The sequence below is a fragment of the Marmota flaviventris genome, chromosome 5 (genome assembly GCF_047511675.1).
Source record: "Marmota flaviventris isolate mMarFla1 chromosome 5, mMarFla1.hap1, whole genome shotgun sequence".
In the NCBI taxonomy this organism is placed as follows: Eukaryota; Metazoa; Chordata; class Mammalia; order Rodentia; family Sciuridae; genus Marmota; species Marmota flaviventris.
The window spans coordinates 127,474,564-127,499,328 of NC_092502.1; the positions used below are offsets into that span (position 1 = coordinate 127,474,564).

Here is a 24,765-nt window from a genome sequence, read left to right on the forward strand (position 1 = left end):
TCTTCTTTAAGATAGCTACTATGGGAATAGCTCATTTTATCCCTGACTCCTGACTCTGGCAATGGGACATGGAATTTAGGACTAAAATAATCAACTTCTAAAAGTAACTCGCCTCTCTTGACGTGGGAAAGGAAGAATCCCGGGAGTTGTGTGCAACTGTCCTGCAATCCCATGGGGAAACAACACTAGCTAACATGGAAGGCAACACTCACTTCCAAAAAGAAATCAAGCCCTTGAAGAGTGTTAAGCCTTAAACCAATCAACCCAGAAAGACAATTTACCATTGAACTGGGAATTAAGTAAACAAGAAAATCCCCTTTTATTTAAGCCAGTCTGAGTAGAATATTGTGTCATCAGCAAATGAAGGCATGCTAATGTGCACAAAAATCAAGACATGAAAGCTCTTCTGTGGCTGTCCATGTGCAGGGACAGTGACCTGGCATTCCAGAAACCCTGCTTACTGGCTCCATTCTTCAATCAACTACAAAAAACATGTTTAGACCAAATGCAAAGAGAATGATTAGTAATTTCCTAAAATTTGCACTTTTGAGAAAGAAGCTCACAGTTAAGTAGTCTATAGCAACTGTTTTATAAATGGGACAGCTGAAGCAACAGACAGTAAACGACTTGACCATCTTCACAAGAAGAACTTACAGCAGAACCAAAGTGCCAACTGCCTGACAAGCACACCACCCACAAAGAGACCATAATCACTGGTATTCCACACCCCACTGCAGGGAAAGAACTGGAGGCAAGATGCCATCTGTGACACTTTCTAAGCTCCTGGCTTTCAAAGTAGCCATCTTGATGATAATCATTTTTAAAAGTTCATGCTATAATATGCAAGTAAAGTAGGTTTGGAGAAATCACTTCAGACACTGGATTCCTAACATTAGTTTAACCTTATAATATAGCTCTGAATGCTCTGATAAGCCTATGTGATTTATGCAGAAGCTGGTTCCTGATGCTGTCAAAACTACATTTTGGCATTTTATCATTTTGATGATATTACTTAAATTGAAAAGAAACAGAATACGTGAATATATAAATCCTTAGCTGTCACCATAATTCTCAATATGGCACTTTTCAGCCCATAATTTTCACATAAATTCAGAATACTTACAAATTAAAAAAATTTTTTTAGTTGTAGATGGACACAATATCTTTATTTTGATTTGTTTATCTTTATGTGGTGCTGGGAACCAACCCCTGGGCCCTCATGCATATGAGGTCACTGAGCTACAACCCTAGCCCCAGAATTCTTACATCTTAACAAACAGATTATGCCTAACTATTGTTTGTACAACCAACTACCCCCACTCCGCCAAAAAAAAAAAAAAAAAAGCTAATCTGCAATATTCAGCAGTGACAAAGGCTACATATTCCTAATTTCATACTATTGCTTTCCTTTTCTATAAGCAAAACCCCAGCAGGGTGTAGTGGTTCAAGTTTATCATCCCTGTCAGGAGGCTGAGGTAGAAAGATCACAACTTTGAAACCAGCCTTTGTAATTCAGAGATCCTGTCTCAAAAAAAAAAAAAAAAAAAGGTGCTGGGGATTAAGCTCTGTGGTAGGTGTAAAGTCCTTGCTTAGCATCTGGACAGCCATCTTAAGTGAAAGCCCCACTTTAAGAAAATTTCACTTTCCTGCCCAAGGGCATTTCTGAGAAAGGCTCACCACTCTCACCCACCAACCCAACCCAACACCGCCCACATTCTTTCCCGCCCCCAAGGGCATACCACTCCCTCATACCCACCTGTCTCTAATCCCAGAGCCTTCCCCATAAAAATTCCAAACCCCAAGCCTGTTTTGCCTCTCTCATCTATTGAGTTTTGTGCCTGTATTTGTCAGCTCTCCTGTGTATCTCTGCCTGGTCTCTGACTTTCATCTCTCGCTGGCCCATCTCCAGATTCCTCCCTTTCCTTTCAATAGGGAACACCTAGGTTCGATCCCCAGTCCTGGAAAGAGGGAGTGGGGGGGTGGGAACATAGAGACAGGCAGGTACAAACCAAAACTGAGAAATAAATCAAGGAGCAAAATACTCCTCCTTTAGGAGCACTGTCTTTTCCTGTCTTATTTGTTTTGTTTGTTTGTTTTTGCAAACAGAGAAGAAACTCAAATATACAATATGAATATATCTACTCTCACCTTGTTCAGACTGAAAAATCAACATTTTCAGATAAATAGTCAAAATTGTCCAATACTCATTATTTAATAAACTCCAAAAACAACCTAAGCTAAGAAACCTTCACCCACCTTCTAGGAAATAGTCTATTGATCTAGAATAGCACTATAAATGTTTATAGAAAATGCCTAAATTTCCTTGGATAATTAACATGTTTTAATTCAATCTTGTGGATCAATGTATATATGCTTCTTATATTAGTCAGTTTTTCATTGCTGTGTTCAAAATCTACATAGGAAAGTCCATTTGAGGCTCTCAGTTTCAGAGGTTCAGTCCATGCTCAGCCAACTCCATGCCTCTGGGCCTGAGGTGAAACAGCAGATCATTACAGAAGGGCAAGGCAGGGGGAAAGCTGCTCAGTTCACAGCAGCAAGAAAGTGGAGCAAAAAGAACCAGGAACATGGGCTGGGGATATTGCTCAGCTGGTAAAGTGCTTGCCTGGCATGCACAAGGTCCTGGGTTCAATACCAGCACCACCACCACAACAACAACAAAAAAAAAAACCAGGGACAATATATAGTCAATGCCATGCCCCCAATAACCTACTTCTCTAGCCACAACCTACCTGCTATAGCTACATGCCAATAATTCGTTAAACTATTAAACTATCAAATAGATTAATCTGTTAAGTTTACAGCTCTCATAATCTTCATCTCTGAACACTGCTACATTGCCTAATACATTCTTTAATTCTAAATTAAGAATTCTAAAATAAGAATGTTAGGTGTTCTTTTTTAAAATGTTTGACTTAGTGATAGTTTCATAAAAAATCTGAATCTGTCATACAAAGTAGACATGTATTGTTTTGGTGAGAAAAATATAACTCATTGAGCATTGATGACAATACAGGAAAAATAAAGAGTTCTAAATTTAGAAAGGAAAAATGAATATACTAAGTGAAAATATGTGACAGAGATATTAGTCAAAGATCAACTCTTGTTGAGACTAGCAATATTATATCCCAGTACAATTACTCATTAAAATGGGAGTATTAAAAATATGAATGCATAACATAATGAGGGCAGAAGTCACCCTAATCATTCATCTTTATATTCCCAATCAGGGCACCTGGTATAATATCTTCATTATAATTAGTATTCAACAAATATTTGTAAAATGAACAAATAAAGAATGAATGATGAGAGAAATGATAAACAGTTCTATCTCCTGGGAGTTCATTGCACTACTTTCTTTTAAATATAATTAATCGTCAACATCCTTGTAAAATAGCCAAAGGGTAAATGTATTTACATTACTCTGAAATTGATGAAATCTATGAGAAGGGTTAAACAACTTCCTCAAAGTAAATAAAACATTCATAGTCCAGGGAGGATCAGGGTATTTGAATCATTTCCTATGTGGGTGACTTTCTATTTGAACCCCTGCTGCATTACCACAGGAACTCTCCTCAATCTCTGCATGATGGATCCCAGGGTTTTGCTGCTAATCTGTATTCTACCATTCCACAGCTTTTTAAAACTCCTTTTTCAGTCCTTGCCCCTCCTAGTCCACAAACACTGGGACCAAGGGTTTCTAGGTCAGTCCTGATTGAAGCTTTCTCTCCTGCCCTCCCAAAAGGTGCTCATACACACCTATTAAACCACATGTTCCAATATTAGTTCAGGGGGTAAAAAAGGTCATCACACTCCTATCCAAGAGATCACAGAAAACCAGTTTACTGAAATATCCTTATTACTCTTGTTAACCTCTGGTCCATAGATAACAGGATATAGATATATCTCATCTTCACTATGCATAAGGATACTATTTATGAACTGGAAGTCCAACACAACATCTAAGTGACCTAATTTGAAAATTTTAAATAGTGTAAGGCCTCTAGGTTTAATTTGATAAAGCAAGGATTAAAGGAACACAGCCAACAAATATAATCTCTTTGCTGTTAAGACACAGGCAATATTTTTTATTGATATTTAAAATGCCAAAATTCTACATTTCTGCAGTAACAAGTTGGTTGTCATACTGAAGACCATTTCTTTCTCTCCAACAAGCAGAATTAGTATTAGCACATGAACTGAAAATGTTAAGTAACTATAAAAAAGTCCAAATGATTTCATTAAAATTTAGCTTAGCAAAATGTTGGTTTCACTACTTGGTAGATGACCTTTTCATTCATATTCAGATGAACAATTTAAAAACAAAAGAAGTGGCATCAAATATTTGACATCCTTCATGCCCTGTCTGTATTCAGTAATGCTCTCAGCCCAGATCTGTTTTTCCAGGTTAAGTCCAGAATATAGCCACACAGGAAAACAAGCTTTCAATGGCACAGCCTTGATCAAAGAGCAAACTTTCTGTGCACTACCGCCTATATAGCAAGTGGTACTGTGTACAACACTTACACTTACTTAGTCAAACCTCTAAGTCAGACATGAAATAACTATAAATTAAGATTAAAAAAAAAAAAAACACACACACACAAAAAGGTCTTAAACCATCAATACCACAAGATCATGTCTTTATATTCTCTCTCAGGTTCTTTAAGAATGTCTAGCATTTTGAACAAAATTCTAACAAGCGTTGTTTTCTGTTCACATCATAATACAAGCAATAAACTGGAAAAACAAAACAAGGTGCAGGGAAAAGGACGGACCGGGAATGAGGTGGTTAAGTGCTGAAATGTCCCTTAACCTTCTTACAGAACCCACAAGGAATAGTCTTTCTTTAATGATTATACAAAGTGGCTTGGGGCTGGAGATATAGCTCAGTGGCAGAGTGCTTACTTATTAGCACATTCCAGGTCCTTGGTTCAATCCCCAAATGCTGCAAAAATAAACTTTTTCTTTTTTTACTTAGTCCTTCAACTCACAGAAGCTTAAAGAGGTTAAAAGAAACTCTTCTGACTCCAATCTCCTCTACAACTTCAAAGAGGAGTTTAATTTTAGTTGGGATCAAATGCTTCATACTAAATGAAATTGAAAATATATTTTATATGAAGCTCTTAGACAATTTAAAACTTGTAAAATTAATAAATCAAATGTAAACTTGTGCTGTGGATATAAAATTGGACTGTGAACCATTCTTCCTCTTCACCTTATCAATGCTAAACATTTCATTTTAAGCACACAGAATCTAAAAAGCAATGTTTTAAAGTCACTAACCACAATAAGGATAATTAAACTGTTGTCAAAGAGATCAGTAATCCAATAAACCTTCAAAAGTGAATGAGGGTTGGAGATATAGCTCAGTTGGTAGAGTGCTTGCCTCATATGCACAAGGCCCTGGGTTCAATCTCCAACACCACATTAAAAAAAAAAAAAAAAAAAGAATTCAAAGCCAAATTCACTTCATTGTAAGGTTAAAAAAAAAAGGGGGGGGGTCTACAAATAGGAGGAGTCTACAAAGAGTGAGAGAACAAATTTGAATTGCTCAACTAAATTTTATTGAAACAATTTAAAAAAAATTTTTTTTTAGTTTTTAATGGATTTTTCATTTTTTTTATTTACTTATATGCAGTGCTAAGGATCAAACCCATGGCTTCACACATACCAGGCAAGCGTTCTACCACTGAGCCACAACTCCAGTCCCAAAACAATTTTTTTTAAATGACAGATACTTGAATAATTAAGATCTTATTAAAAATCTCAAAAAATAGTGATGAATCTTAGTGGTAGAGTGCTTACCTAGCATGTGTGAGGCCCTGTGGTTGATCCCCAATACCACAAAAAACAATAATAAACCGGGCACAGTGGTGCACACCTGTAATCCCATCGGCTGGAGAGGCTGAGACGGGAGGATCACAAATTAAAAGCCAGCCTCAGCAACAGTGAGGCACTAAGCAACTCAGGGAAACCCTATTCCTAAATAAAAAACAAAACAGGGCTAGGGATGTGGCTTAGTGATTGAGTGCCCCATGAGTTCAATCCTTAGTCCAAAAATAAAAAATAAAATAACAATAATAATAATAAAAGAAAATAATAATTTCTAACGGGATAAGATATATCCACACTAATACATATTCTTTTCAGTTGGAACTAAAACCTACTTATGTGCCATTAGGGAAATTATCTATGTAAATTAGTTTGAACTAAAGTTTCTCTCTTGAATTTATGAGCATTTATAAAATTTAAACTACTGGCAAAATTTCTAAAACACTTAATATATACATGAGCCATCAGGCACCAAAAGTAATTTCTGCTTGTTTTGGTGGCAATGCATTGATTACGAAAATCAGGCATGCCTTCAGGTCCTGACGAAGTAGACAGAGCTACCTAAATGTGTGCAAATCTATCAGGCTTTACTTTTTTTGTTGAAATCCAATTTTATAATCCTTTACCATTTCTAACCGCCTGGATCCTAATATCATTTAGGTTTCCTCTTTTTAATGGTTAGTTTCTAAATTAATGCTATATGGAAGACTTACAAAAATTAAAAATACTTAATGTCAGTAATGTTTTCTTTACTGAGTGTATGGGATCAATACACTTATGCTGGCATGGTGGGAGGATTAACTCACGTTGCTAACAAGTATTTCCTTTAAAGGAGGCTGAGGGAAAAGTCAGCCTGGGCAAATTAAGGAGATCATGTCTAAAAATAAAAATATAAAGGGCTGGAGACATAGCTAAGTGGTAGACTGCTTGCCTAGCATGCTCAACGCTCTGGATTCAATACACAGCTATGCAAAAAGAAGTATAGACTTGTGTGTGTGTGTGTGTGTATTTGTTTTGAGACATGACCTCAATCACGGAGGTTGTCTATGAACTTGCAATCCTACCTTCTGAGGAGCAGGGATTACAGTGTGGGCCTCCATGCCCATCTTGTGTGATACTGTGTATCACAGAAAGACAGAAGCAGAGTGAATGAAGGAACACTAAACAGTAAATTTACAAATAATCTCAAGTTCATTCGCCCTTCCTGTTTCCCATCTCACCTGATATAACACCTCCACAACCACCATTCACTGTGACTAAAGGGAAAAACTGGAAGCTTGAAGAGATGTGTAGAGTATGCGCACAAGAGAGGGAATTGTAATATATATATAAATAAAATAGGAAAATAAAGGGCACCAATCGGTAATTTAGGATAATGAAGAAAGCAGCCTGACAATGAACCCAAAATACCCTCTTCTCATAGAATCTGAACATTTTTCCCTTTACCAGACTGCTTAAAATAGTTTAAATTATCAAGAAGATATTTTACTTAAAAATGTCAATGTTGAGGCAGCCCAGGCTGGGCCTATCGATGTGCATGAAGATTGCTCCAGCTACCCTTTCCTTCTAACAGCTTCTCCAGATATTCTATATTCACAGTAAATGAGAAATCTGCTGGGGAAAATTTCAGAGTAATTTAGAAGCAGGAATTAGGAAATATTTGTATCTCTTTTGTGTATTCCATATTAATTATTCAAGTAAGCATTAATATTTTTCCTCAAACATTAACTCAGTTTTTACATTTTCTTGATTAAAAGATTCATGTTTTCTACCTATATATGTTTAAAATATGTATCAAGACAAACTTTCTCCAGGAGCTCTGGTGGCTGAGGCAGGATTATCACAAGTTCAAAGCCAGCTTCAGCAACTTATCAAGGACCTAGGTAACTTAGTGAGACCCTGTCTTAAAATCAAATATAAAAAAAGGGCTGGGGATGTGGCCCAGTGGCTAAGCACCCTGGGTTCAGTCATTAACAACAAAAAAGAAACTTCCTAACCACTGTTAGGAGGAAGTTGTGATATTTATCTATCGTTGTCAACAAAAATGAGAACTTAGCTCTCAACAGAATATCTCACTTCATCTGACTGTCATTCCTGGGTCACTACTGGGATCACCATTTACCCTATTGGGTAAAGCTACAAAGCAGCCCTGAAATAAAGATTCTCTTTTCCTTTGGAGAGGATTATCACATCAAGCAATGCAAGAAAATCCAGCAGAAACTGCAAATGCCATCAGAACATACCCAGTCTCTCAAAGGATGGGGAAGGCTGGTACATCATGAGAGACCTCCAAGAAAATGGCTCATGGCCTTGAAGTGGGTTTTAGTAAATTTTCCAGAGACACTATTTAATTTTCAATGATATATACCTCAATTAAAGAAAGGAAAAAAAAAATACAAAATTAACCAAGGAAGAAATGTAGACCAAAATTAGAATTTTTCAAACAAAAAAAAACAACTCTATATTCTAAAGCTATAGGTAAAGATGAAGATTAGGAACACAGACCATGAGAAAGGAAAAGCATTATTGCAGGAATGCTGCAGGGATCTGGTAAAGGCCAAAAGTGAGTCTAGAGAATCTTCAGACTGAAAATAACAAAGGCTTCAACCTGGACTTTGAAACACTGAAAATAAAGAATATATGCAATTAAAAATAATCAATGTATGCTGTTGATTTTTTTTTTACTTTTGTATATATTTAATGTAGTTTTTTAATTACAAATCATTATTCAAGATAGTACATCTTACATTTTAGTACCACCTTAAATTAAGAAAATTTTCTCTTTTCAAATCAAGGTGAATGCTCACAAAATGGCAATTATTTTTCCCTTGTTCTCTTGCTCATGTTGTTCACAGTCTCCAGGAACTGGAACTGAACTGGTGCTGAGAATAACAAGTGCTGCGTTCTTGGCATGGCCCTGTGCTGAACACTTGTCAGCATCTGTGCAGGAAAGGGTTAACTCAGCAGACCTGGGTACTCAAACCCTGCAAGTCCTAAGAAAGGACTGTCTTTTAGGACTAGCCTTTTTTGCCAGCTCCTAAAAAATGAGCTGTGAGCTCTTGGGATATTTTACTGGTTTTGTTTGCCCAGGTTCTGGGCCACACAACACTGATCAGATAGTTTGTGCTAACAAAGATGGTTTGCAGTGAAAACTTGCTTTTGCTCTGGAAGCCCGGCATCTGAATAGCTAAAGTCAATCACAAAGGTACTGCATATGCCTGGCTGACCCCACAAAGAGAAACCTGAACGCCAAGGCTCATGTGAGGTTCCCTGGATGACAACACTTGCATCAGCAAATGCTATCACACTTTGTTGCTGGGAGAATTAAGCACATATGTGACTCCAATGAGGGGACATCTGGAAGCCTGTGCCCAGTATCTCCCAGGTTTTGTCCCCAAAACATCTGTCCTTTGATGATTTTAATTTCAATCTTTTACTGTGATAAACCATGAGTACAGCAGATATTTCTGAGTCTTGTGAGTCCTTCTAGCTGAGCCATCTGGGTCATCCTGGGATCCTCCATACCCAGTGCACTATTCAGATCCTGAAAGCCCTGAAAAATTCCTGCCATTTCTCAGATGATAAAGTCATGACTCAGTGAGAATAATTTCATTAATTACAAGAAATAATGATATTAATTCACTGATTGATTAGATATTAGCACTAGAGTGTTATACCACTCTATTATCATGAATTATAAATAATTTTAAAATAATCTTAAAACACCCAATATTTGCAACTTTTCTTTCAAAAAACATGCAATTTCATAAGCCCTGAAAATGCTTTTTATTGTTTTGACTGTAAATTCAGCCAGTAAACTCAGTCCAATTTATATTCATAAGGAATTTTATGTAGCTAAGGCACAGTAGTACATCCCTTTAATCCCAACTGCTGAGGAAGCTGAGGCAGGAGGACCCAAGCTGGAGGCCAGCCTGGGCAATTTAGTGAGATCCTGTTTCAGAATCAAAACCAGAAAGAGCTGGGGATGCAGTTCAGTGGTAGAGAGCTCCTGGGTTTCAATTTCCAGTACCCGCCTCCTACACACACACACACACACACACACACACACACACACACACAAAACCCAGAGACACAAAACCAACTCTATATGTGTATGGTGGTTCTAAAAGCAGTAATAGAGAATGCAGTTTTGACACTTCTTTTCGAAAACATATCTCTCTCTCCCCCACCAAAAAAAAATCTCCAAAGTAATTCAATTAATTAATGCTTCCCACCTCTGGAATCTCTAATCTCCTCTTTCATATTCTATATCTACATATCTATCCAGATATATAGGTATATATTATTATATTCTTAATTATACTTAAGGTCTGAAAATGTAGTGTACAATGTTATCTTTGTACTTTTGGGCAAGGGTAGATCCTAAAACACATTGCAACTGCAACAAATTTTATAGGTATGTGCATGTAAAAGGGGGGAGAAACATTTCAAGCAGGTCTCATTTAAGCTCAGTATTCAACAACAGAAACGTTATACCATCAATTCCTAATTGACTTCTTTTGAATAGTGACTAGTATTATTCAGTATTATTTCTATGGTTACCAGAAAACTATTAGGCATAGGGCTGAGGATGGCTCAGTGGTAGGTGGCATGCACAAAGTCCTGGGTTCCTTCCCTAGCACCACAAAAGGGGGAGGGAGAATTACCAGGCATAGAATTTTTGTAGTAGTTACTAACATTTCTTGAAATACTAAATAACTATTACTTGGTTTAGTTTTAAAATCTACATCTGAATAAAACTGATGGTAGATTTCCATTAATATAAAATATTAATTTGCTTCCATGCAATTAGATACATACCAAAAACTATACTGGTTATCCATTTTAGTTTTGTGCCAAGGCACTTTTACTTAATAAAAAGAATTAGCTAATTTTACATTTATCTGATTCAAATTTATATGCTTAAAATTTAAAAAAAAAAAACAAAAAAACTACGATTTTCTACAGATCAGAATCCTTATCTAGAAGTTGAAAATGTCTTGGCCTTAGACTTTTAAATTTAAAATGTAACATTTTCCAAAATGCATTCCAGAGGCTAGAACTATCATTTCTCTGTTTAAAGAAGAAAAAAAATCTTTAGTGAAGATTATCTGCCATAACTAGATTTTTTTTTCCCTGACAGATACCTACAGCTGAAAGGATTCTGGGCATATTAAATATCAAGAATTGAATACACGGGACTGGGGTTGTGGCTCAGTGGTAGAGTGCTTGCCTTGCATGTGTGGGGGGTTCGATCCTCAGCGCCATAAAAATGAATAAAATAAAGGTAGATATACATGACAGTAGAATGTATTTAAAAAAAAAAAAGAATTGAAGACACTAGAAATATTTAATTAACGGCACAGGAAGTCAACAACAAAGATCATTGTAAATCCAACTAATGATTTCAAAAAATTAAATTTAAAGTTTTTATTGGCCCATGTTTCATCAATATGGAGTGAAATTCAACCAAAAACAGTAGTCTTATTGATATCACCTAATTAATACTCACTGAAATCACTATGCTAGGCTGGTTTCCCCATAAGGACGTACTGCTCTAGAAAAACTCAAAGATAAAAATAAATAGAAATAAAAAGAATTTGACTTACAGTGAATTATTTCAAACTTTTTTCTCAGCTGAGTAAAAATACATCCAACCATTCACTGTAGAAATCATTTCAAATTCTGTGGTGATAATAAAGTAATAACTGCTTTTCAGCTGAAGACTTTTTTTTTTCCCTGCATGTCTAGCTGTGGTGCATTTTAATGAGAAATGATGACTGCATAGCTTTTATCCATCGGGCAGATTTCAGCATTCAGCTTAGTTCTCCCAGTCAATCTAAGACTCTGCTCTTAAGAAGATCAATGACGTGCACTGGTTACTGTGGCACATTCCTATAATCCCAGCTCCTAGGGAGGCTGAGGCAGGATTGTAAATTCAAGGACAGCTTCAGTAACATAGTGAGGCCCTAAGCAACTTAGTGAGACAAAATAAAAATCAAAAAGGGGCTGGGGACAAAGCTCAGTAGTAAAGCTCCTCTGGATTCAAAAAAAAAGATGAATGACATTGAGACATATGGACTGGAAAACTATAGAGCTTTATAACAAAGAATTCATTTAGCTAAGATTCTGCTCACTGCCTTTCAAATTAAGAAGCCTAGAATCTGCTGGGCAAGGTGGCATGCACCTGTAATTCCAAAGACTCAGGAGACTGAGTGAAGCAGGAGGATCACAATTTGAGACCAGCCTCAGCTTCTTCACAAGATCCTGTCTCAAAATAAAAAAAATAAAAAGGGCTAGGGGCATAGCTCAGTGATGAAGCACCCTTGGGTTCAATCCACAAGTACCTCTCCCCCACCCAAAAAAAAAAAAAAACCTAGAATTTACTAGAGGCGCCCCTGTTATCCTCCTGAATCACAAAACTGCAAAGCATTCCCATATAACACTTGTACCAGGGCTAGGGGTTTAGCTCAGTGATACAATATTTGTCAAGCATACACAAGACCCTGGGTTTGATCCCCCCTTCACTGTGGGGGAAAAAAATAAATAAATAAAAATATCGCTACCTTAAAAGGAATCATTCAAAATATCTGCTTCACCTTGGGTCCACAGGAGTATCCCCAAAAGCTCTATGACCAAAACCGCCTAAGAAAAGGAAATCTGCTTCCTGACTAACAGGGAATAAGTCTGAGAAATGTTTTTGAATCCCTCACAAAATTTCTTGTTTGGTCACTTGGGGAAAATGATTTTACCAAACAGATACCCTTATTGATTTTTTAAAATGTAATTCAAAGAAATGAAACATTTAGACAAATTCCAGATTTCCCTCACCATAAACTTCTCCAAGGTATACTCCATCACAGTTTGCTCACTAAGAAACTCTACTGCAGTCAAAGTGACAGAATTTAAGAAGACATAATGAGTACTGCTGCTCCACAAAATCATTATCTATCTAACACTTCCTTATGAGTCTGACTTCTAATCATGCTGAAAAGAGGGCTCTGCTAACATCGGGGCTTTGATCAGTAAGAACAGTTGAGAGCCCTTATCATAAATGGATATAGCATAACTAAGGAGAGAGAGAAACCCAAAGAAATAAATCCTCATGCAGAAGTCAGCAGCAAGAAATGCCAAATGCATTTTAACCAAAGCCTTCCCTGTCATCAAGCAACTTCTATAAATATTGCTGAAAATAAATTCTTCAGTGCTCAATAAGAATCAGTAATTTCAATTTCCATTACACTGTTGTTTACCCAAAAACTATTTTTAATGAATAAGACTCAGCAGAGTTTGCCAAAGTGTTTTCCACAAAACAACTCTCTTGAGAAGTCCCAGATCTGTAATCAAATAAGTCTGAAAAACTCTGATATTTCATTCACCTCTTGGATATGCATAATGCACAGTTACATAAAAGACTCTAAAAAAAACTAACCCATTAAAACCGTTAAATATTGTTTAAGTATTTCCCTGACATATTTGGCCACAACCCTAACACCTAATTAAACAGTTTGGGAAATGCTATCACATAATATAGAAAATATTACTCCATTTAATAAATATTATAAAATATTTACTATGTTCAAGGCATTCTGATAGGAACTAGGATTCTAGTCTCTAAACAAAATACTGACTTATTAAAATCTGACTTTCAACAATTGAGGCTATATACTTAATTTTTTGTTTGTTTGTTTGCTTTCTATTTCTGAATGTATTTTTTTCTTCATAGATATGAAAAGCTAACAAATAAAGCAGTATTATTCTGTTCCTCGGTTCTATATATTAAATACAGTAAATATTTTATAAGTGATGCTTGAATCATCACCTGTACTTATTTTTTTTTTTTAAACAAAACAATGAAAATAACAACCACAGAAGTTCATAGCTGACTGACAAATCCATCTTTTCAACCTACATTTCAAAATGTTCAAAAATAAACCTTGAGAAGTCAACTGGCACTGGCTCTCTGCTAATTCCTGTACAGGGAAAGTTCACCCGACTGTATACAGATTTCAAAAGATGTCTCCCTTTTATATTTAATGTTGAACTATTTGTCATCCTCCATTTAATACCAAGAGGGCCTCAGCCACAAACTGGAGATCACGGATATGCAAACAAACCACACCAGAGACTAGTACTGCTGTTTTTGTTTTCATTAATCTGTAATGGATGGGACAATCTGCTCACCTCTTATCCCATCTATCCTCAGACTTCACTGTTCTCTAATTCTCACCTCATTCTACTAATGTTCTCATTCTATCCTTCTTATGTATAAACACATTATACATTTTAATAAACAGAAATACCATTTGTGAACAAGGGAAAGATAAAATGAAGTGGATTTTGTGATAATACAAACCAAGATCTTCATATCCAAAACAACCGTATTGTAAATGCAGATGTTATCAACAAACCTTGAACAACTGCATGATAAATTAATTAAACTGTTGTTGAATGGAGACGGGGAGGTCAATAAGGAAACAGAAGCATATTGATAACTGGAAGCCTAAGAAACAGATATGAATGGGTAGGGACAGTGGTTCTTACAAGCCAAGAACAGAAATTTAAGGTCAATGTGGAGAAAACTATGGTCACATTTGAAAGCTTCTGAACAGACGCAAATGATCAAATTCTATCTAAAACAGTGGTTGGGAGCTGGGGTTATAGCTCTGTGGTAAAGCACTTACCTAGCATGTGTGAGGCACTGGGTTCAATTCTCAGCACCACATATAAATAAATAAAGATCCATCAACAACTAAAAGAAAGTTTAAAAAAATTAAATAAAAATTAAAAAAAAAAAAAAAGTAGCTGGGGGGACTAAGACAGGAGGATCACATATTCAAGGGCAGGTTGGGCAATATAACAAGACCCTGTCTCAAAATAAAATAAAAAGGGCTGGGAATGTGGCTTAAAGTTAGAAAGCTCCTGGATTCAATCCCCACTCCTAAGAGGGTGGTGGGGGGAAGACTTCAGGTATAAATGGTCTGGATGGGTCAGAAGCTGCAATCCCAGAAATTCAGGAGGCTGAAGCCAGAAGATTACAGTTCAAGACCAGCCTCAGCAATTTAATGAGGCCCTAACTACTTAGGGAGGGCTGGGGATATAACTCAGTGATAGAACTCTTGCCCAGCATGCATGAGGTCCTGAGTTCAATCCCCAGCACCACCCCTCACCCCTAAGTAAAAAGAACTACTTAAGTAAACTGTCTCAAAACAAAAAATAAAGAGGCCAAGGGACATAGCTCAGAGTAAAACATATTTGACAAGGCCAGTGGTGCATGGACTCAGTGTTGATGTGGGAAGGGATAGCAACTGGCAATGCTGCCAACAAGGATTTCAGTGAGGTCAGTGTGAGTAGAGGAAGGGAGGGAGAGGAGGGTTCCATGTGAAACTTGAGACTGTGATCCCCACACCTGGTTCAAATGAGCCTGAGCAGAGCTGTGGAGAGAAGCTTCTTTTACAGAGGAAATGAGGGTGTGTTTGAACATGCCAAGTTGAGGGGAAGATGACAAATATTCCAGTGTCCGTGTCTACTCATGTAATGAGATAACTTGAAGAGAAAACAAAGTCATGAAAATAAAATGGGAAACATGAGTCTTATTAACAAAAAAACTTTTACTAGTCTTTCCTGTGGGAGATATAAAAATGGGATTTCAGAAATTTTAGAAAAAGAAAGGGATTACAAGTCAATAACTTGGCTAAATCAGTGGCAGTTATCGTAATGCAAGATTTATCTACAAAGACAATCTACAAAAACAAATCTGGGCAGAGAATTACAAAACATTTTTAGAATTGATGAAATTTCACTTAAATGTTTTTTTGTAAATGCTGGAGAGAGTAATGATGGGGAATTTAAATGGATTAGCCAAATATTTGCATAAGGATTCCACAGCCGGGGTACATAATTTTTCAGCTATGCATAGCACTGGTCTTAGGAACTTTCCTTGCCAAACAGTGCATTTTCAGCACTGCCCTTGGCAAACATCCACTGGCAATCCCTCCCCATCCCCAAACATTTCCAACTATTCTAGTCATGCCAGTTAAACCAATGCCCCTTAAACCTTACATAAACATTGACTTTTACTGTAATTTATTCCTACTCTGTCTGTTGCTAACTCAAAGTTACATTCATTACTCCGGCCTCAGTTTTTTTAGCTATAAAATGTGTATTAGCTTACAAAATGCCTCTTTGTCTTGGAAGCCAGGGATGAGGTAATGTAGAGAAGAAGCACAGCAGAGACTATGCTCAATAAATACCATTAGCGGTATTACTTTCATCCATGAAATAAATGAACTTTACATTTTGTTAATATATAAGCTTCAATAAAGTTATACCTGGGTTAAATTGGTGGTTACTTTAGATCAGTGGTTTTAAACCTCATTTAACAATGAAACCCTCTTTAAAAATTTATACAGAATTTTATACAGAACAGAAAAGAGAAGCTGTAATTTAAAAATGGATATGAAAATCCAGATCCTCACCACCTCATTCAGCTTCCTTCACACTCTCTTCCCAACTTATGAGGTAGCTTTCCAGGACTCCAAGGAAGACACTTTTTAAAGTCAGTATTTTGGATAACTAATGTAACATGAATTTATGATCAGCAAGTCCCAAGTGCCAAGAAGAACATGTTGATTTTTTATTTTAAAAAATGATCACTCTTTTCATTCTGACATCTTGAAGAATGCTTGATGATTTCAAAATAATGCGTATTCCAAGACTTCTAGAATGAGCATTTCTACACTTCTTTCATAATGAAATTGATAAATCTTTTTAAGATGATGGAATTGCTTATTTCGTTTTCCCAGTCCTATTTATCTTGGCTGCAAACCCAGGGATGGGATAATGTAGACAAGGAGCACAGCAATGATTTCCTTATCCTGAGCACACATATACTTCTCTTTTCTAAGAAGTTTAAAGAAAACAAATGGCCTTACCTGTCTCTCCCTGCTGCATTCCATGACGTGTGGAATTAACACATTAGGGGCCCAGGTGACTAGAGCCTCCAGAATGTTTGCTTGACTTTTTAATTTTCAAAAATTAAATTTTAATATTTTCAGCTGAATGAATTATATTTATAGTTCAAATTCACCAGTGCACCAAGGTTCCATAATGTCCTATTATTTTAAACTATTATTATCTGTCTGTCCCTGAAAACATTTGAACATCCACCCAGAGAACAGATTTTATAATCTGGCTAGGCAATTTCTGTCACTATGGATCACATGAAATTCTGCTGCAAGAAACATCACCATGGGGCTGGGGTTGTGGCTCAGTGGTAGAGCACTTTCCTAGCATGCACGAGGCACTGGGTTCAATCCCCAGCACCACATAAACAAACTAAATAAACAAAATAAAGGTATTGTGTCCATCTACAACTAAAAGCATTAAAAAAAAAAAAAAAAGAAACAAACAAACAAGCAAACATACATCACCAGTTTGAGGGCTCTTTGGGTCATTTAGTTTAGGAAATTCTTTGTTGCCTGCCACATTCTTTAACATTCACTGAATATTCATTCAACAACTACTTATTGAGAAATAATATTATATTAGGCAGTGTGCTAGGGGATGGAGAAACCACAATGAATAGGATAAAGTTCCCATCCCTAAAATCAAAATCAAAGAGATGTAAACAGAAAATTACAATACAGACAGTCCTTGATATATTACATTTCTACTTAAAATTTTTCTACTGTATGATGATACAAGAGCAATACAGATTTAGAAAAATCCATACTTTGATTTTTAAATTTTGATCTATTCCCAGGTTACTGATATGCTGTGTGATACTCTTACAATGCTGGGCAGTTCCAAATCAGCCACTTAATCACAAAGGGAATCAGTGCTCTGCAGTGTACTGTGTTGCTATGATTGGATATATTCTATGCTTTCTCAATGTACCATATTTTCAACTTACTGTGGATTTTGTAGGACTTAACATGCACTGAAGCATCTGTACATTGTGACAACATAGTTTTAGAAATATCTAATAGAGGCTGGGGATGTGGCTCAGTGGTTAAGTGCCCGAGTTCAATCCCCAGTACTCCCTGCCAAAAAAAAAAAAAAAAGAAATACCTAACAAAATTATATGGGGCGGTGGGGGAGTAGGGAGGTGCCAAGAAGGACTTCTCAAGAGAATTTGGCTTAGCAAAGATCTCAACATTCAAAAATGATTATTTGTTTCAAAATGTGAAAAGGCCCAGGAGAAAGAGGTAGCAAGTGTTTTGAGGAATTTTGGAAAGTACAATCAGAGGGCACACTTCAAAGGATGCCAGTGTATCCACAATCACATGGAAGGGTGTCTATTTGTACAACAGAGGTGTACACAAGCAGACAACCCCAAATATTCTGCCAAATATTACATTTCAAATTTTATAACAACTTCTAACATAATTATCTGAATTCTTATAATGCACTCTTACCCCTTAACTGGGAAATTATCCATTTAATAAACATGTATGCTCATATCCTTTTTAAAAGAAAAACATAAATATTATGTTCTTGCATAAAAAAGTGAGGGGTCTAGAGACGATAATACAGTCTTTAGATTTAAGTATTTCATGTGCACATAAAATTACAAAAATTCTAAAAGCACAAACTCTAGTACAGAGAAATCATGGTTTTTAAAATTTCTTTTTCTTTTGGTACTTGGGATCAAACTCCAGAGCACTTTACCACTGAGATACATCCTCAAACCTTTTTATTCTAAGAGTCTCACTAACTTGCTTAAGGTCTCACTAAATTGTTGAGTCTGGCCTCAAACTTGTGATCTTCCTGCCTTAAGCCTCCAGTGACTCTGGGATTAGAGGCCTGCACCACTGCCCCCAGCTTTTTCTTTCTTTTTGGTATATCTTATTCTTTGATTTTTTTTTCCAATCAACAATTCTTATTTGTGTTTTTCAAAACTTCAAAGTTCCATTCTCACAATCCTTTCTTGACTGACAGCTCCCAGAGAAGTCAGCATCAGAACCTCAGGGCTCCCCTCACTCTTACCTTGATTTTGATAACCACAGGCCCCTAGGACTCAGTTTCCCTATCCCCTCTGTAGCTGTCACCATCCATCTTAATCCCTCCTATTTCTTCTACCACTAACTCCATGTCTGACTACAAGTAAGATGAAGAACCAGAACCCCAACCTTTGGAATTTTAAGGAGTTTCCTGATAATCATTAAGAGAGAAAGAAACAGGAGATCGTAAGCATCACAAATTATGAGGAAGAAATGAATTCTGATTAACTTTCAAATTGTGTACAGTAGAGGCCTGTTCTTGGCAAACCTCCTGGGAGGAAGGACCAGATAAAAACCATAGCTGGTGGGCTGGGGTTGTGGCTCGGTGGTAGAACGCTCACCTACGCATTCGAGGCCCTGGGTTCAATCCTCAGCACGACATAAAAATAAATAAATAAATAGATAAATAAATAAATAAATCGGACTCACTTTAAAAAAAAAAAAAAAAGACCACGGCTGTCTCTGTACGTCTGATGGTTGGGAGTCATTCCAGGGAATTTGGCAACCAGGGATGCCATTAGATCCACTGCTAGAGTTAAGTATTCTTAAATATGCACCACAGGTTTTCAAACTTAGGTCGACGCTATTAATAAATTCATAATATTTAACCTCATTTTCACTAAGTATTTCTCAACCAACAAATATCAAAATTACAACTCTCAACTAAGTATCTGCTTAATTTTTTTAATGTTAAAGTGTCTGCATGCTCAAAAAGGTTGAAAACCCTAATGTACATCAAGAACCACAGGTTCCAGGAGTACAATATAGCAGATCTTACACCATGGCTCTGTCGTTTAACTGAGTGAGTTCCACCATGCATATTAAACTCTGAGGCTCAGTTTGCACATCCAAATCTAAGAATAGTGATTCTATCAACCTTCCTATTGGGAAAAATTAGATTAACTCAGTCTTTAAGCTGACCATTTCTCCCCCTCACTCCTCACCTGAAGTCCAAAACACAACAGCAGATGTTAACAGGCACCTTGCCCCTCAGAGAACCACCAAATAAAAGGCCAATTTACTAGGCCACTGGTCAGCCCTAATACAATAGCTTCTTTGCCATTTCCTGTTCTCCAGAGAAACATTTTAAATGGTAAACATTAAACATTTTTAGAAATTAATAATACCAAAAAAATTAAATACAAAATATTAAATATTTAAAAATTAATAATACAGGGACTGGGGTTGTGGCTCAGTGGTACATCACTTGCCTAGTATGAGGCACTTGGTTTGATCCTCAGCACCACATATAAGTAAATAAAAAAATAAGGTCCAGGGCTGGGGATATAGCTCAGTTGATAGAAAGCTTGCTCCACATACACAAGGCCCTGGGTTCAATCCCCAGCACCACAAAAATAAAGGTCCATCAACAACTAAAATATATTTTTTTAAAAAAATTAATAGGTCAAAAACTTTTCAGTATTTCTTTTTAGTAGTAACATGAAAAATAAAATTTTATAACAGGATGTGATTCATAGTGTGAGAGAGGAAATGGTATGTTAAGTTTTATTTACAACTTGAATTAAAAATTATTCTGGGGGCTGGGGTTGTGGCTCAGTGGTACAGAGCTTGCCTAGCATGTGTGAGACACTGGATTCAAATCTCAGCACCACATATGAATAAATAAAGTCCACTGACAAACTAAAAAAATATGTTTAAAAATTATTTTTGAAATATGCTCTGGATGATTCAGATGAAAAGGCAGTTTAATCCAATTCAAGATAATCATGTACTATCTCTCCATAAAACTCCCACTTCATTCAAAGCTGAACTAAGTCTAATTTACCTGAAAGGACACTATTAATCAATATTATAAGGTGGCAAGCACACAGAACACAGAATCAAAATAAACAGGATTATTTTAATTTTAAATGCATGGTAGTATTCACTCAGTATGGGAAATAGATAATATTGTTTTGTTTTCTTTGTTTTTGGTGGTATTGGAGATTAAATCCATGGGCATTCTAACCTCTGAGCCACATATATCCCCAGCCCTTTTTTCTTTTATTTTGAAAATAAAATAAAATAAAAACTTAAGGTCTCCCTAAATTGTCCAGGATGTCCTTGACCTTATGGTCCCCCTGCCTCAGCCTCTTGAGTTGCTGGGATTACCAGCAATTACAGGTGCAACACCATACCCAGCTAAATATCAGTTTCTAATATAGGTAATGAAAACAATATATTTTAAATTTTAGGAAAAAAAGTGTCTCGCTGTCCTCAAGTACAAACAATAAAAAGATTATCTAACATACTATGTATACTAAAACAACTTTTGATGTTGTACTGTAAAAAAAGTTTGAGAAGACTAAACAATCATGCAGTTTCACCAGTTATCTTATTAGATATCAAAGTCCCAAGAATTTAAACCAGGGAAAAAAGCAAAACATTAAACCTTAGGAAAATTACATAGAAAAGGAAACATTTCTTTAAGAACAACCTTGGTACTTGCTCCAACAGTGAAAACTGATGTTATCTTGATTAGTTAATTATTCATCCCAACATTCAGGCCTTACTCCTGGAGGCATCCATACCTTCTCCACCTCCAACTTTGTGAACTGCTAGTTCAGTAACTTGCTGATAAAGGATCTTAACTGCAGTATTTAACAGATCTTAAGAGATTAAGTGTGTGCTTTACCCCCTCCTTGTACAGACAAGTAAACTAACACCAAAAGAACTAAAGTATCTTACAATCAGAAAACTGGTTAGTTGAAAAGCCCACTCATTCCTGTGCACACACTGCACTAGGACAGCTACAATTCTGACAACAGAGAACCCAGTGGATGGAATCCACTCAATCGTGTGAGAATGTTTTCAATGGGCCACAGAACACATTTAAACTGTTAAATTAATACAGAGGACATCAGTCATTTATTAATCTCCTTTGGATATTTAATGTATAAGTGGTATTAATTTAATCAAATATACTCTAATTTAACTTTGTCCATTCATTATAAAAATGATGGCACACTACAAAATTTAATGAAGTAATTTTACTCTTTCCAAAAAAAGTGGCTGAAATTCAATGATTCTCTGCTGTATTTTCAACTAGTAAATAATATACCCAACCTGGGGCTTAGATGTACCATCTATAAGGGAAACCTGATAACTTTTTCATTAAAAGTTTTCTGAGCTGTAGAATACAGATCATAACTGTTCTAAAGATTCAATTAATATCACGCTAATAAAAAGTATTTACAGAAGAAAGGTTTTTTTGCAATTTATATGTCCATAAATGTTTCCATTAGCTAAGAGATATTTTGGAATGTGGTCAAATGATATTGAATGTCAAGTCCTAACAGCAGGGCTGAGCTGAGTCCCCCTTAGGCTAAAATCTGACAGTTTTTCTACATGGCCATTGCTTTTTTAAACCATGATTGTCCCTAAAAAGGATTAGGAGAAAATCCTAACTTCACAGATGAAGACACCAAGGTATATCTGAATTGCTACCTTTCAATTTAACTCTACCTCCTCAATAAAAAATTGGATTTGGGCTTGTTTCAAGCTAACAATTTACTACTAAAATGTGTACCTCTCATTCTTCCCCCAAAGATAGAAGTCATCCAGTCCAGTTACACATAACTCTCCGAATTCTTTCCTACAACTAAATGTAAAAAAGTACCCCTCCTTAAGAAAGTAAGAAAGAAAGAAAGAAAGCGAGCGAGCTGTGTGTAGAATTGGCAGGCTACATGTTTATGTCAAGCTTCAGAAAACATGGAAACATATAGCCACAACTCACCAGGAAATCACCACGTGTGATCAAACTATTTTGTGATATTTTGTCTTTTATGCATTTCACTTCATACCCAGCATTCCAGTTTTACACCGGCTCACTGTATCAACCACAGAATGCCTCAAGAGCAATCTACTACTGTAGCAGAACAGTTTTAACCGAAGAGTTCCCTCACAGCCCATAGAGTGGTTTTAGAAACACTTCAAACATATTTATTTTTTCTCTGCTACGTAAAACGTGGGGACATCACACTTGGGACCTGGCTAAAGAAGAGCGGCAAGAATTAAATACACAAGCAAACAAAATACCAACCCCGAACAGGGAATACGCTAAGAACAAAGGAAACACAAGCGTGTGAACAGGAAATGAAGCAACTCTATTCACATAAATACCTTTTGGGGCCGCCAACGTAGGTGAAAGTAAAGGTGGAGTCTGAGTATCTGAAATCTGAAACGGAAAGTCCGGTTAAAAGCTATCCCTCGACTGGATTTCTTTTAACCCCAGTCCTGACTTGAACCCCTTATGTACCGGAGCTTAGGGGAGGCCTGGACCCGCAGGAGGCGAGGGCTGGAGAGCCGAGAGGTCTCGGCTCCCCGTCGCACGGGAGGGGATGCTGCGCACCCCCAGCCGGGTGCAACGGGAGGCCGCCCCCCGCAACAAGTGCCGGGTGCCATGGCAACGGCGGGAATTTCCCGGTCGGGCGGCCGGAAGCGGCCCCCGCCGGGCTTCAGGCTGCGAAAGCAAAATCTGATCCCTCTTTCGGGGGAGCAAAATGGACGAAAGGCGACCCCCAGGCTGGAGAGCTGTGTGCCTCGGAAACCCTTGTAATCACTTCACTTTTCGGGGCACTACCTTGCCAGTCGGAGAACCCAGGGAGCCAAAGGGGCCGGGGATCCGGCCAGCGCTGGCCCCGAGGGGCCTCGGCGCCAGGCGCAGCAGAGGAGCGCAGCGCAACGCAGCGGGCTCCATTCCCGGCCACCGCCGCTCAGCCCATTGCGCAAACCCGGCGGGTCCAACCCGCCCCGCTCGGCCGCTGCTGCTGGAACCCGGGAGGCTGACTTGGACGCTTCGGGCATCTCCAGGGGCTAGACTACAACGCCCAGCCCCTCCGCCTAGACCTCTGCTCGGGCCACCCGGGTTCTGCCCGCAACGCTGGTGGCTGCTCTAGACTTGGGGGGGAGGGGGAGGAGAGACTGGCGCCCCTTCCCCCTTTTGGCTCCCACTCTCGTTGCAGCAGCTGTTGCCAAATGAACCCCGGAATGGGGACGTGCAACCCACCCACCCCCAGCCACACAAGTCGCGGTCAGAAAACTGGGAAGGAGGGCGGCGGGCGGGCAAGAGGAAGCTGGCTCTGGGTCCGAGGCTCTGGGAAGGCGAGAACTCACCTGCAAACAGGCAGTCTTTCTCGGCTCTGGACTTCTGGATCACGACGTCGATATCCTTCTGAATTCGCTCTTGCCTTGAACACATCCCCATTAAATAAATCCCTGGAAAAGAAGCAGCCGCTATTTCCACCCCACCCCACCCCCCTCGCACGCTTCCAGCTTTCGTAAATATTCAGTTAAAAATGAAACCTCTGGCCGAGGCAGGGGCTGAAGACGAAGTGGTTTCGGAAGTGATCCCGGGTGAGAGAGGAGGTGGTGGTGGAGGAGGAGGAGGGGGGGGAGGTCGGCTTTGCATTCCCAGATGTGACCGCCCAGCTGCTGCTTGCCGCTGCTGGATTCCAATTTCCTCCCCTTCTGACAATGGATGGTGATGACACCGAGTCTCACTTTCTCCCTCCCCCGCCCGGACTAACGGCCGTGGGGGCCAAGGGTGCCGGGGACCGCCGGAGAGCGATTACCGGCGGGGCGGCGGGCGCCGGCGAGGGGCGAGCCCCGCTCCGACTCACGCGCGCACACCCCTCGCGGCCCGCACGCCGGCCTTCCACACCCGCGCACACTCGCGCCCGCGGGCGGCGACGGCCGTGCCCAGGCTGCTGCAGCGCCGCCCGCCCGCCGCAGACCCTCCCGCGCCCGCCGCCGGGTCACCCAGCCCGGCCGCGCGCCGCCAGGGCTTTAATAGTATCCGCCATCCCCGGCGCAGGCTGGATTTCCCCACCCCCGACCTCCACTCGCGCCTGGAGCTGAGTGACAATGTAGGTAGTGAAGATTCCCTGGGGCTCCCAGCGTTCCCTCC

The 24,765-nt window shown here is 38.4% G+C and overlaps 1 protein-coding gene across 2 annotated transcripts in view; it reads right to left on the minus strand.

Annotated features, from left to right (window-relative positions):
* Parp8 (poly(ADP-ribose) polymerase family member 8) overlaps positions 1-24,457 on the minus strand; it is a 169,961-nt gene extending 145,504 nt beyond the window's left edge. The window contains exons 1-3 of one of the 2 annotated variants that reach the window (XM_027954404.3): positions 24,162-24,457; positions 23,973-24,074; positions 22,980-23,034 (exon numbers count right to left, since the gene is read on the minus strand). In XM_027954404.3, coding sequence (XP_027810205.2) covers positions 22,980-23,034; positions 23,973-24,074; positions 24,162-24,267 — 263 coding nt within the window. In that variant the 5' untranslated portion in view covers positions 24,268-24,457. Of the gene's footprint in view, positions 1-22,979; positions 23,035-23,439; positions 23,728-23,972; positions 24,075-24,161 lie in introns of those variants that run through there. The other variant, XM_071612610.1, reaches the window with a different exon arrangement.
* Positions 24,458-24,765: the final 308 nt, after the last annotated feature.